This window comes from Lactuca sativa, chromosome 8 (genome assembly GCF_002870075.4).
Source record: "Lactuca sativa cultivar Salinas chromosome 8, Lsat_Salinas_v11, whole genome shotgun sequence".
Lineage (NCBI taxonomy): Eukaryota > Viridiplantae > Streptophyta > Magnoliopsida > Asterales > Asteraceae > Lactuca > Lactuca sativa.
Window position 1 is genome coordinate 39,946,922 of NC_056630.2, and position 15,545 is coordinate 39,962,466.

Sequence of the window (15,545 nt, forward strand, 5' to 3'; positions counted from 1 at the left end):
TTTCATTCCGATGACTAATTGGACACGTTGCATGTTGGCATTCCATTACAATGGCTGATTGTGCCAGGGTAATCCAATCTGTTGATTGTGTACCCGATATGCATGCTAGTATGTTTGTTGTATGGGGTATTTGGGGGAAAACTCACTAAGATTTGTTTTTACCCAGTTGTTTATGTTTCATGTTCTATCGGTGATCGTGGGAAGGCGAAGGTAGGACTGTACACATACATCAGCAACATTGAGGATATTGCGCTATTTATATTACTCTGATTTTCAATAAATGTAATTTGAAATAAATGATTTTCTTAAAATGTATTTATAACTAGAAAGTTTTACCTTAATAAAAATGAAAATTTGGTTGTGAAAATGGGACGCTACTAGGTCCTTCAAGCAAAACACTCAATCCTCCCCCACTCAGGGCTTACTCCCTTATTGGTGGACGTCTTCCACGTCAAAGCCTAAAACCGGTCCCTCCAAATACCCTCGAAATACGAATCTTTGGTATGTAAAGATGACATCTGAAAATTCTTGAATAATAACCAGCAATCACAAATAAATCATGTTCCTTAGATGGAGACGTCATAAATTTCCGACCATTACAACTTCCAACGCTTCACGAACTATCTTCATACCTTTTGTATTTTGAAGCACCCTAAAGGCTGAATCCCTGATCCATTAAAACCTACACATGCTAACATAATATCTCTAACATGATAACTATACGAATGACTATCAATTGTTGGCACCACACTAGTAAAGTACATACCCATTCTAGATAAAAATGTAGATAAAATTCATGCCTGTGATTTCTGGCGATCCAACCTTGACCTCCTGTCGAATGATGGGTGTTGGGGCTCGGACTCCCTCTGCTACCCATGCATGATAGTCTAGTTTGAGATGAATCGACTGGTGATAGTAAAAAAAACATTTGACCCTTCTTGAAATCGTGGACGACATGCCCTTTCTCTCCATACTTGTAGTATTTGAACTTGTGGAAAGAAAACCCATGGGCCCACCACATTTTCCATAGATATCAAAGTCCCCCTGATTTACAGTACCTAGGTTAGCAACCTCGAGCTCTCTGTCCGTTGTTGAAAATGTTGAATCATGAGCCCTCTTTCTATTTGCGTGATGCGCTCCCACAACAATATCCCTCCCCAAGAAGCCTCCAAAGTCTCTTCCACAATCCAAAAGGTTGTAGATCGATCCTCGAACTTGAAAATCAGTATGTCAGTGATGTGGCAATGATACCGGGTACCCCTTCCTATAAAATCTGTGAAACCTCATTGGAAATCTAATCGCGTAGCCCTACGTTATTTGTGTAAACCTCGGAGGACTCTTCTTATTGTCTAGACATCGAAATCCTAACAAACAAGACCAAGTTGTCATCCCATAACCAAAATTTCATCATTAATCCATCACACTTTACCCACGATATAGAAAACCGCACGTAAATCATGTACTGGCTTTTTAGAATCCTCGTGACTTTCCTCGATTTGAGTATGGATCCTATATTTCTAGTAGTACGGGCCTAATACTACCTTCCACACCTATCCATACTTTCCTAAAGAATCATACTAAATCTTCTAAGTCACCTCCTTATGATGATACTCCCAAAACCCGCTAAACAGCGCACTAATCATACTAAAGCACTTCCTAGGCTCTCCTAGGATTCTCACCTCACCCTGCCATCAGCTGCTGAAAGAACCCTACCAATGTCAGCTAACTATTACATGAATACAATTACATGCAACAAAACATAAATAATCTTTCGAATAAAAGACTCATCCCTACAATGGTTGACTCAAACGAGAGCTACACAGTAGGTCAAATCAATCACTCTGAGATTATTTAACCCTTGCAGCAAGTAACTTAGCCTATCCATTTAATAATTAACTCACATCAATATGAGTTATACAAAGCACAAGCCAATAATATTCGAGAACTGGAACTCAAATAAGGCATCATAAGGATCAAGCAATCTTCAGTCTACTCACTATCAGGCATATCTACCATTTCACAGATCAAGCATAAAAGGCATATCTCCTGAGTAAGCATTCTAGCATGTAACCCTGAGTAGACCCCTATTCTAACTTCTAGCATGTATATCTATCACATCAACAATAAATAAAACAAGTATGGGTATCTTGGGGAATAATTTCTTGCTAAGGTTGATCATACACATCTCTCCTTCCTTGGTCATTTTTTAGAACAATTTTGAAAACTTTTGTAGATCCTTAGTTTGAGTCTGGATTCACACGGATGCTTAACATCCTGTTTCGAGAAGTTTCTTATTTCGGGATAGTGGACAATAAATTGACCAAGTTAAGGCCTTAGGCTTCAAGGAAATAAGGTTAAGACACTATTGGATGTTGATAATATTAGTTATGCGATCTAATCCCTTGGTTGTGTTTTGGAGTCAAAGGATAAAACGGGAAAAGTGATGTTTCAAACTTCTTTTGTGAATTTAGGATTTTATTTTCTTGTGTTTTAAGTCAAAAGTAATTAGATATGGTTGCAGATCCTTTCAATACCTTTCCATGGGCATAAAGAATGCCAAAATCGGAGTTGGAACAAAGAAGTTATGGTCGTTTGAAGTTTGAATGAAAAGCGAGACTTTATCCAGTATGATGGGCATATACCATGTAGTACACTAGGCATACTGACTATAGAAGACACATGATCACTTGAGTATGTTGGACATACTTATAGGTACATTGGGCGTACGCTGGCAGGAGAAAAACCCTAAATTTTAGGGTTTGGACCCTATTTAAGTATCATTAACTCTTAAAACCCTCCACATATTCAGCCTCCATCCCACCTCAACCTATAATCTTGAAACCTTAGCCTTCTCTCTCTTATTTTGATTCTTGGAATCATTTATGAGCTTAATTCTCCATTAAAATGTGGGATCTTGAAGAATAAGGTGGTGTCAAAGTGTATGGGTGAAGGATTCAAGCATAGATCTAGCAATTTTACATTATTTCTAGACCTTAATGAGTAAAAAGCATCAAACTTGCTCATTAGTTTCTAAGATTTTGCTAATTTTCATAATTGTCACTTTTTGGTTACTTTAGTACATGTAGTTTAGATCTTGAAAGTTTGTGACCTTGTTATGGATAAAGTTGGAAACTTTATCTATCTAAACATCATGTTGATTCAGATCTGAAGGTTGGAGACTTGGAATTAATGAATTAAGTTGAGAAAGTTGCATTTTGGTCCCTTTGAGACTTAAAGACCAGATCTTGGGTGTTTGGACCATCCTAGTGGATAAAGTTGGAAACTTTATCCATTTTGGAGCTAATAGGAAACATAAAAATGTGATATTGGTCCTTCAATACCCTCCATGCAAAAGTTATGAATCTAGGGCTTTGGTTTGGACACCATTAATCCATGTAAAGCCATAAAGTCGGGAACTTCATGACTTAACACATCCCATAGAGGTTATATCGGAGTTTGGACATTTTGGTCTTAACCATTAAGTTCTTAAAGTAGGATTTGGTTACCTAGGGAGCACGTCGTGCATACGTATGTGTACACTCAGTGTACTACATGTTTTCTCGATATCATGTTGTGGCGAGTTTTATGTTAGGCATCATTGTGTACTATGCGGACCGTACTCATGAAACTTTGTTTTTGGGCCTTTTGGGCTTTGGTTCTTTTGGGAGCTGGGCCATGAGTTATTGGGTCAGATATGGGAAGGGTAAGATGGTCTTTTACCCAATTGATGGATAGAATATGAATTGGACCTTGGATTTTGGATTATGGAAATTTCCTTAGTTTTTTATTAGGGATAATTTGGTTGTGTTTAGTGTAATTAGCTCGGTAGCAGCAACGTGTGTGATTTGGTTATCTCTAGTTTAAGGTGAGTTTCCTCACTGTGTTTAGCAGGTCAAAGGCACCAATGTCGACCCATGGAGTATTGTTACTAGAATGCTAGATGTTTGTGTGACTCTTCGATGTATTGTATGTGTTTGTATGTATGTCGGGCGGGGACTGATGAGTGTGTTGGGAGGGGCTCATCGCATGTTGCTGACAGATTTGTACCGGGCGGGGTTTGATGGAGGTCGGGCAGGGCTCGATGAATATCGGGCGAGGTCTGATGCCGGGCGGGGCCTGATGGACTTCGGGAAGGGCCCGGTGTATGTATATATGTATGGTATGTGGTATTGTAACGCCTGTGTTTCCGGGCTTGCCATTTTTAGCAATGTAATAGTCTAGGTTAACCTTTGTAACCCAATTTGAAATAATAATAATGTATTATTTGCGTATTATGTGTTTTGTGCTTAATTGCTTAATTATGTGTTTTGATTAATTAAGAATAAAAATAAGCGTCGAAATTTAAGTTTAAAATAAACTTGATATCATTGTATAAAGTTGTAGTGGTCGAAACAAGGATTCCGGAGATATAAGGAATGCCGAAATCCGAGTTATAACGAAGAAGTTATGACCTGTCGAAGTTTTACGGCAAAACCGGCACGGCACCGGGAAGCGTAAATAGTGAATTTAAGATAGAGCGAGATTTAGCCTTATCAATCTAAACAAAAGTTGTAGAATATGTTAAGATAAGAGCGTCAATAAAAAGAACGCCCAAATCTGACTTCGTATGAGGAAGTTATGATTTTTCTAAGATTCGGCTTAGCAGTGCACGACCCGAAACTCGAATTTTAGTTCGAGCGGTTTTTGGCTTACGCGACCTAAATGAGAGTTGAAGGTCTCATTAATAGGAACTCAACGGTAAAAATATGGACGAAAACGGAGTTCGTATGAAGGAGTTATGAATTCTTCGCGGTCATTTAACAGTCTAAACTCCTCCTACTGTTAAATTTGAGATCGGTCAAGATTTAGCCGACGGAGTCTAAACGAAAGTTGTAGATATTGATTTTACCTACGCGTGGATATAAAGAACGTCAAAAACGGAGCTCGTATGCGAAAGTTATGATTTTTCTAAGTTCGAAGGCTAACACGCGATAGGGGTGACGTGGCACCACCCAGAGTTTGACACGTGGCACCACCAGAAAGCCGCCACATGGACCAACTCGGCGAGTAGGTGTCCCCTACTCGGCGAGTATGGGCCAACTCGGAGAGTAGGTGTTCCCTACTCGGCGAGTACATCAGATATTTTCACTATAAATAGGATGCGAGGGTTCAGGGTTTATTTGCTCATTTCTTCTCGTCTTTGCGCCGAAGCTCTGCATTTTTACACCCCGAAGCCCCGGTATCATACTCTAGCCCCGAGGCAAGTCCCGAGATCCCGAAGATCCCGAAAAGTGCGGTTCCCGAGTCGAAGCTCTGCCCGCGAAAAGTCGATTTTTGTGAAGATCTTCCAGATCTGCTGAGGAATACTACTTCTATAAGCCGTAGTGCTGTCCGATCATCTTCTGATCAAGTGAGTGTGTAGTTATTTTCTTCTAATACAATAATACGAAGTATTTTATATAAAAATACGTGCTATGGGTATATATTTGGTTGTGTTATGTGTGAATGAGTATTCACTCTCTTCTATCTTATAGATCTGCTTATTTCTTTATGAGATACGTGTTATGTGTGTGTGTGCCTCATCTGTTATGTGATATATGTGTTGATTAAAGCATGCTATACAGGTTTTCTTTAAACTATGTATACAAATGTATATTTTTATCTACTAATATGTTGGGTAGAACATGGGTAGACCGTTGGTGTGTAATAAACAGATGAGAGGCCTCGTTGTTGTTTGATTGAGTCATCTAGCGGAGTTTAGATGACGACCACTGGCTATTCTAGACAGTCTTGTGGAAACATTAGCAGGTTCGCCACCTGTAGGTGTTAATGAACTTGGGTGTTCATTCGCTGTACTCCATCCCCCTCATGGTTGCCTTATTTGACTTATATTGCTGAGGTACCCCCGAAGCATGTGTTGTCACCCCGATGAAATATTCTTAGACTAGGTCCCTTATGTTAGTTGTTTTAGGGACATTAAAGTGAGAATAACGGGAATGGGTAATTGGGTTATTGTTGGTTGGTGAAAATTAAATATGATATTTATTGTGGGTTGAAAACCCTATATGCTCACCAGGCTCCCAAGCCTGACCCACTCAGTTTTAAATTGTATTACAGGTAGTGGCGGAAGGGCATGAGATGGATGAACCATCAAGTTGTTTTGTTTACAAGTCTGCATATGTTTATATTTGTTATATGACTTGTAATGTATTCGTTTATGCTTATTGGTCTGTATCGGAACATGACACCCCGAGTTTTGATTATAATGAAAATACATTTCTTTTATGAAATGCTTCGATAAACAATGTTTTATCATGTTTTGTTTTTGGGAACAAATTCCGCAACTCTTTCAAATCAAAAGGATTTACTCTGAAAATATTTAAAAGCATAAATGAAAATCGGTCTTTTCTGGCCGAGATTTTGGGGATGTCACAGGTATTTTGGGGAACTCATTAAGCTTTGTGCTTACAGATTTATGGTTATGGTTTCAGTACTTCTAGTTCGAGAGGGAAGGGTCAAACTTGATCACAGTGCATCCACCAATGTTTCCGCACTTTTATGATTTTGGGAATTATACCCTAACAATTATTTTACTTTGACGTACTTCTGGTTGGTTGATAAGAATAAATAATGTTTTGTGTTGACTTAAAAATGAAAATTTTACCTTATAGTTTCCGGGACGTTACAAATTCTCTCAAACCAGGGCTCTGATACCAACTTGTAATATCCCAAAAACCACAATAAAATTTTCATTTTTATATTAAAGTAAATTCATTGTTTCAACCAAAACCCAAGTAAAAAAAACCAGTGTGTAACATCCCGAGATTTTGCAGGTATTTTTGAATCCTCTCTTCTATTTTATTTTGTCATTTGTAGTCCATGGGGTTAGAAGAGTCGACCCATGAGAAGCCTAAGGGCTAAAGTTGCAACTTTGAAAAACAAGGCTAGTACGCTAAGCATACACAAGGTACGCTAAGCGTACTAGGCGCGCCTTAGTACGTTGGGCGTACACTTGTGTACGCTAAGCGTACTCACGTAAGGAGGAAACCCTAATATTTAGGGTTTTAGTGCTATATAAACATCCTTATGAGCTCATAACCCTCCCTTACCTCAGCATCCACAGTTTAGAGCCATTTTCCCCAAACCCTAATCCTTTCCTTGAGTGTGTGAGTTTATAGAGTGTGTTTTGAGTAGTTAGAGAAAAAAGTGTTGCATCAAGAAGTTGGAGAAGGAGAACAAGCTTGTAGATATGAAGTTGTTTGGTGCCCTAGAAGCTTTAGAAGGTAAAAAAGCTTCAAACTTTATGCTTGTATGATATAAATCTTGCCATGCTAGCTTTATGGAACCAATTCTTGTCCCAAAAGTCCAAAGGTGGTGCATGATGTGATTTAGACGAGATAAGCTGTCCTTTTAGACCTTTGAAGAGGTCCTAAGTGATAAAAATGATGTCCCAATAGCTAAATGTATCTCATACATGGAGTAGGAAGATCTTAATGGATTAAGACAATGTGTTAAGAACTCTCTGAGTCCAAAGTCTTAAAGTTCAAGACTTTATGGTTCTAAGGCACTTTTGGTCGATGGATCTGGAGTTTGGACTTAAGTAGTTAAGTGCTTAATCCATTAAGCACTTATTAGGGTTTTGGCAAAACCTCGCGTACGTCCCGCGTAAATTTTGTACGCCCAGCATACTGGGTCAATCACCCCTATGGTGGTCAATGTCAGGAAGAGTACGCCCAACGTACTAGAGGAGTACGCCCCGCGTACGTCCTCTGTTGGGCTTTTGACAAATTGTGCTTCGGGATTGGGCCGCTTTTGGACTAACTGGACTTGGGCCTTGTTGGGCCCTCTGAATAATTACGATTGGGCTAGTTTTGATAAGGGATCCTATAATAAGGCTCAATTAGGAAGTTAGGCCCAAATTGGGGAATTTGGGCCATTAATGGGCTTTGGATATATGGACTTTTAAGATTATGGATTTGGCAATTGGGCCTTGGCCCAATAAAAAGAAACGACAAAATGAATTATTTGGACCCTTAGTCAAGATTGATATTCCCATTTATTGACTTAATATTCGTTATTTGGATAGTTTGGGATTTTTGGTGAGACATCAATTCGGGAGTTCGATTCTTCAATTCAGATCAACATTACAAGGTGAGTTTTCCTCACTATACTCAAGGGTCTAAGGCACCAAGGCCGGCCCTTTTGGATTGCTATCCTGATATGTTATATGCTCGAGTATTGTAAGATATGTTAGATCAGTATCCTGGTAGATAGGATGTTATATGTTGTTATGATCCGTTAGATCAATATCCTGGTAGATAGGATGTTATATGTTGTTATGATCCGTTAGATCAGTATCCTGGTAGATAGGATGTTATATGTTGCTATGATTTGTTAGATCGATTTATCTGTCTATTGACTGTTATGTGATTAGCTGATATATGTGCACATGTTTGATTGTTGGTTGAGGCTTATCTGCTTTGTGCGAAAGCCAATAGACCTGGGAATTCCAACCCGATGGTTGTGGGCCGTGAGTATTCTATCTGAAGGATGATTGGAATCGTAGTATGTGGGCATTCCAACCTGTTGGTTGTGGGCCTAGGGTATTCCATCCCGAGGATGATTGGACCAATAGTGTGTTGGCATTCCAACCGGATGGTTAAGGGTCTGGGGTATTCCAACCTGATGGTTAACAGGACCCATAGTATGTTGTTCGTGATTATATGTGTATTGCTGTGTGTATGGGTATTTTAGGGGAACCCACTAAGCATTGGGCTTACGGTTTCAGTTTTAGTTTCAGGTACCTCAGATGATCGCGGGAAGGCAAAGGCGTGATCGTACAACTCCTCACATTTTATGACTTTGTTTCTGGGATACTCTGATATGGAACTATTTTAAAATAGATTTGTAATAACTATTGGTTTCTAAATGTTTTATATTGGATTAAATTCAATTATCCCGTAATAAAATGTATCATAAAATCTTCAAACATATCACTGAAGGATGTGTATTATCACACCTTTGCCTTGTTCTGATCATTTGATGCACCTGAAACCATAAAATCAAACTGTAAGCCAAAGCTTAGTGAGTTCCCCCAAAGTACCATACACAACCATACAGATAACAACATACATATATGAGCTTTCATCCTGACTGGGCCACCTCGTAGGGTCTACAACCAATTTGGACCGTTTATCAAGCCTTCGGCCTGAGTGAACCGCCTTGCAGGGCCTAAAGCCTATATGGACCGCTCTCTGGCCCTTCGGCCTAACTTGACAACCTCTTGGGCCTTTGATCTATCCGAACTGCCTTGTGTATCTTGGCCTTCAAGACAAAGCAAGACCGTCTCAATCCAACAAACCATAACATGTCGACATATACAATAACAACCAATAACCAACAAGTACAAGTAATCATATAGATCTACCAGTCTAACATATACTCCGTGAATGCATGTAATCATACAGACCTACCAGTCTAACGTATAACCTGTAAAATATCAATTCAATATACCAGGATACATAATCCAATGGGTCGTCATTTGTGCCTTCAACCCACAAGTACAATGAGGAAAACTCACCTCACAACCTGAAATGTAGTTGAACAGATCATAGGTCCAACTATTGACTATATTGGTTACCTATACAATAGTAGTGACCCAAGTCTCAATGTACTAATCAAAATATCCAAAATAACCTAAAGTCAAACTTGGTCAAAGTCAACGGTCAACAGTCAATGTTAAAGTTAACTCCAGTTGGTCACCATGTCGTGGCCATCTGTGGCCATGTTATGGCCACTAAATGACAAAGTAGACGAGTCTTAGACCAGCCGCCATGCCTTTGCAGCCTAGGCCACACCGTAGGCACTGGGCTCCTAACAACTTAATGGGTTAAGCCGCTTTTCTTTAATTCGAAGGGCTCCAAAGCTTAGTTCTGGTCCATTCTATGGTCTAAATGGATAAAGTTTTCAACTTTATCCTTTAAGATGTTCCAAGAGATAAAGATCTCAACTCCATGGTCCAAAAAGGGCAAAAACACAACTTGGCTTAATCAATAAGCACTTAATCTTGAAGACCACTTGTCTAACAATCCCAAAAAGGTTCTAGCACCATTACTAACATAAAAATCCATGCTTTTCATACATGCATGTCCAAAAGCATGTCTTGAACTCCTATTATGTCAAAATGAGGTTTAATGACCAAAAATCCATGCATGACACCAAAACTCATTTCTAATTTAGATCCAAAGCACCAAATACTCAAAATGCGCTGGAGATTCATAAAGTTGCAAACTTTATGAGGTCTCACTACTTAAATTCGTCAAGACATTAAGAAAGGGACAAAATCCATAGATCTAGCAACTTAGCAAGGCAAAGGTTGGGTCTTGGACACTCACCACGGTCCAAAAGATGTGCTAGCTAATATAGAGGATGCTTGCAAGGTAAATCACCACACAAAGGCTTCCATCTCCTTCAAAAATCACTAAAAACACCAAAATGAGTTCACAATTGTAATGGAGGCTAAGGTTAGGATTCTGAGCTTTAGAGTGATCATGAAATCCTAGCCTTGATGTTCTTTAACTAGGGCCCAAAGATTAGGGGTTTTCTCTAAAAACAAATGCCACGGCGTAGCACCTATGGTCACGCCGTGGCGGATCATTTAAGTTTGCGACCCAAATCAATACTGCCACGCCTTCAGCTCCACCACGTCGTGACCACCCAAAGTAAAGGTTTAATTCTAAAAAATTGGCTCAAACATGGGACGAGAGTTACACACAAGTTCGATGAATTTGGCCTACGAAATCCAAGGTTCGCACTCCCTGCATGCGAGTAAGAATTGGAATAAAACCATAGACACAAGCTTGAATGCATGATAGCTTGAAAGCCTATCATGCATTCAAGCTTATAAACTCACTTGAGTACGGTCTTTCTACCAATGTGGGACTCATTCCCATACTCACCTCTCTTGCCAACTTTTTTTCTAAAATACGCAGTTTTGAGTGTCGATATTTCATTCAAATATACTCTATTTTAGACATACGATATACCATTCCTAAGCTCTCACGGAAGAATACAAACCCACTTAGAGTTAATTATATATACAACATATGTATATATCTATATATGTCCAAAGTTAGTAAAAATAATAACATATAGATATTTATACTAAAATTTCCAACGGACGGAGGCAAGAGACACAAGGGTTGATGACCTTGGTAATTTTAGGGCATTAGGTACTAATTGGGAGCGAAAGTACCAGTCAATGGTCAATGACCTTCCACATCCATTATAACATTTACTTAAAAATATAAAAACTAATTTTTCTAATATGAACACTAAAAACTAAATAATAAATCATATAGATACCGTGTAAACACATCATGGTGTTAAGCTGTGTCTAATATTCCATATAGAATGGCAAATCAGCTTGGCAATCTAAAAATTAGTTAAAATGGTACAATCAACAAATTAACAAAGTTAAGTGGATTAGAATATACCTTAAAAATAATTATTGGCCAAATAAGTAAAAAAAATGAATAGTTCGTTAGTTTAGAATGAAATTATCCTTGAAATTTACAATTTATAATTTCCAAGACAATGATTTATATGCATATTTTCATATTAATATAAAAATATCTCAATTTTCTCCCTTGTGAGCGAGTTCTTAGACAGGTTGGATTCCTTTTATATTTTCCAACTCATGGTTGTTACTCGAGACGAGTTGTGACACAATATTAGACTCTTGGAATACTTTGGTGGTGGGGGTAAGGCAAACAAGTAGTTGTTGAAACTTAAAAAACGGAAACATGATATTATAAGTTGGAGATCTCATATATACATCATAGAATTCAAAGAATTTTCAAATCTTTTAAAACATATTAATGAATTGGAGATTAAGGCTATGTTTGCGGACTAGCTGAAAAGCTAGCTGTTAAATAAAAAACTAGCTGATAGCTGAAAAGTTAGCTGATAAAAAATAACGTTTGGTAAAACTAGCTGAAAAGCTAGCTGAAATATATAAAATTACATAAAAGGACATGTAAGAATATGTGTTTCTATAATTAATTAAGGGGTGTATTTGGAAAATTTAAAAAAAAAAAAGCTTCTAAAAAGCTAGTCTAAATAGCTTTTCAAAAAGTTAGCTTATAAGCTACTTTTTGGCTTACCAAACATGACAACATAAAAAAAACTCGAAAAATAAACTAGCTTATCAGCTAGCTGTGGCGTGCCAAACACAGCCTAAAGCAGAGTCTATAAATATCTCTTCTCCAAAGAGATGTGCTAGCAAAAAATTGGAAAAGTACGCTGTTAGAAATTGATACCTTATTACCATCAAAATGTTAGATCTTAGACAAAAAGCGATAAATAAAATGGAATGTTGAAGGAGATGAAAACGGTAAAAAGAATCATGAGGTTATAAATGGAAATATAAGGGAAAACAGGATAAACATACTCATAATTGATGATGAATGGTCTATGAATCCAGAAAAAAAAAAATAAATAAATAAAGATGAGGTTTGGAAGTTCTTCTCTTCAAAATTCAATGAGGTTCTCTCGCATAGGCCGAAGTTTATAAATTCAAATTTCAAAAAGTTGTTAACCGAAGATCTTTGATATTCATTCTCATTTTTGGAAATAAAGGAAACGGATTGGTGTTGTGGAAATGAAAAAGATCTGCAACTTGATGGCTTTACTTTTAAATTTACAAAGGGCTTATCATATTTTTTTTAAAAGTGTTATTTTTTATTATAACAAGAACTTTGAATTGATTAGAAAGATTAATATAGTTGCAAGGCATCTTTTATCTCGCTTATCTATAAAGTTAGAGATCATTTATCTTTAAAAAAACTTAAGACCGGTGAATTTAATTGGACGCATACACAAAATTTTGCCTAAAATCTTTGCCTTACGTCCCAAGAAAATGTTGGGCAAAATTGTAGGGCCAAAGCAATCAACTTACATCGAGGGGAGAAGTATCCTTAATGGTCCCTTGGTGATCTCATGATCAATAAATACTACACATGAGCCAACATGGTTTAAAATAAAAACTTAAATAAATTTAAGGTTGATTTTGATAAAACGATTTACTTTACAATATTTTGACTTGGTTAGAAGTCAAATTGAGTTTATTAAAACGTGGCATAAAAAAAGGTTTTTATGAGAAAATTTGCGATTAGGAGGAGGTGAGGCAATGCGACCCCCTTCATTCTTTTCTATCATTGTTGTGAAAGGGCTTAGTGTTACGATGCTCAATATGTTTTTGAAGAGATTTCTTTTTCGAATTGTTGATTTTTAAAAGTTAAGTGATCAAATCAAAAGTTAAGTAACTAAATGAGAACAAAGCTAAAAGTTTGATAATATTTTAAAACTTAAAAAGAATTAAATTACCAAATAAACACGAAACCAAAAATTAAGGGATAAAAATAACCTAAACATAAGGATTTATATAGATAAATCAGCATTCTTTGTTGGAAGCCCACTAAATTGACTTTTAACTTATCTTGGACCCTTATTGGGGCCAATATGGAGCTAGCCAATAATTGAATCTCACTTGTGGCCAGTTTGTAATTGTTGTTAGCTTGTCTACGAACATCGTAAATTGATGCTGAAATTTGAAATAAAATATCTGTACTTTTTGCGTAAAAACTCAAAATACAATTACAATTACGTCCAGAAATAACACGATATGGTAACAAGTAAATCTGCTTATAGTTATGACCAAATAAAGAGTTGGGAGTATAATTATAATAATTTTATTAAAGTATAAAATATTACATTCAGTTACAAAATCAAAGAAATTCAACAAGTACAGATTTCTTTTTATCATGTTATATTGGTAAAATATAAAATACCAATAACTACCTCAAAAATTTATACAAAAATTTTTATTTTTTTTTTATACATATAATTGCAAGCCGAAATCAGGAAGTTGAAAATTTATACTCAAATCGATCGATTATAACTGTTTATATTACATTATTTGGTCAATTGGATTTGGTCCTCTGTTTTTCATTGGCCATTGTTGATGTGTTGACGTTGTGGAAGCCGGAACCGGAGCTGAGACGCCGGCGACTTGACGGCGACGCCGTGCCAACAGATTCCTCCTCGACACATCTCATGCTCCGCCTCATCGCCGTCACGTGTCACCACCGTGTAAGTCGCAGCTTTACGAGATACATCCCACGTCAAAGCTCCGAGCAACAAAACTCCAACTGCCGCCGTGGATAGAATCAACACCGATGCTCCGCCGTAGCTCCGCCCACTCAGCTGGCCGTATGCTTTGATCGCTGCTATTACCGCCAAGTAGAGCATCATCAAATTGCGAACCACCACATCAGAAACCGCCATCGCAATCAAAGAAATCAACAGAGGAAAATCGATTTCTATTGATTTGAATGCGAAGAACAAACTTAAATTGAAATTTGGGGATTTCAGAAAATCTGGAGGGTATTAATTGCAGAATGTTGGGTGGGTTTTTTTTGGGTTTTCTAGTACCTCACCTCACTCTTATCTACCACAATTTAGGGTTAAATCAATATTTTCAGAGTAAAATATTTCAGTGTCAAGGTAAGATATTAAGTTACTGCACGATGTACAAGTAGCTATTGCGTAGTCTTTCTGGATTAGAAAAAACCTTTTCTGAATATTGATTTAAATATTATGTTGGTTACGATGAAATTTCTGATTACACCTCGCATTTGTTTCTCTTTGACAAATTGGATCCAGCAAATAACTTTCTTATTTTATATAAAAAGGTAGAAGATATTTTGTCATTGTCACTTTATTCAAACTAGAGAAGATATTTTCTCATTCCTCTATTATATTAATCATAACAATTTATGAGCATTGATGTGAGTTAATATGATTTAAAAGGTAAATTGTTGTTATTTCCTATCATGGTTCAAACTTTATAATATCCATTTTAATTTTTTTATCATTAATATTTCTCTCATCTCTAGAAACGATGAGCGGATTTGTACCTACGCCAAATATAAAACATTGTATTGAACTTGGACTTGATTTAATGCTCGTTTTGTGACTTTGCCATTGAATTCGGTTTATAATTTTATTTTTATAAATATTCTATGGCTAAGAAAAATATGGTCGAAAATTAGGTATTGGTTGGGGGATTAAAGATTTGCACCTTGTGGTTTTGGTCAAATGCGTTTGGAGCTGCAATGTTGTTATTTGCTCTCATTTTAGTAAGTTTTAAAGATTTTTGGTTTTTTGATAGTTTGTTGATTGAATCAAATTTTATTGAGTTAAATGAGACTTAACTTATAATCAAACCCAATAAGAAGCATATCCAACTATCCAAGGCTATGTGATCAAATTAAAACTTTCTAATTATAGTATCGAATAGTCTGTATTTTGACCGAGTCCGTTTCAATAAAAAACATATCAAATAGACCGATATAGACCTTATTTAAAGAATAAAATATCTTTATGATGTTTATCGGACTTGGTCTTTGCTAATTTTATCTCTAGTAAAATCTTTCGGGTGTTAGAAAGAAAAAATCAAATATCTAAAATATTTTTAATAGAATAAAGAAGTTATAGATAAAATT

At 36.8% G+C, this 15,545-nt stretch overlaps 1 protein-coding gene across 1 annotated transcript; it reads right to left on the bottom strand.

The window, feature by feature from the left end:
- Nucleotides 1-13,805: 13,805 nt before the first annotated feature.
- On the bottom strand, nt 13,806-14,464 carry LOC111914281 (uncharacterized). The gene has a single exon (XM_023910054.3). The coding sequence runs from the start codon at nt 14,323-14,325 to the stop codon at nt 13,987-13,989; it is 339 nt and encodes a 112-aa protein (XP_023765822.1). The 5' UTR covers nt 14,326-14,464; the 3' UTR covers nt 13,806-13,986.
- Nucleotides 14,465-15,545: the final 1,081 nt, after the last annotated feature.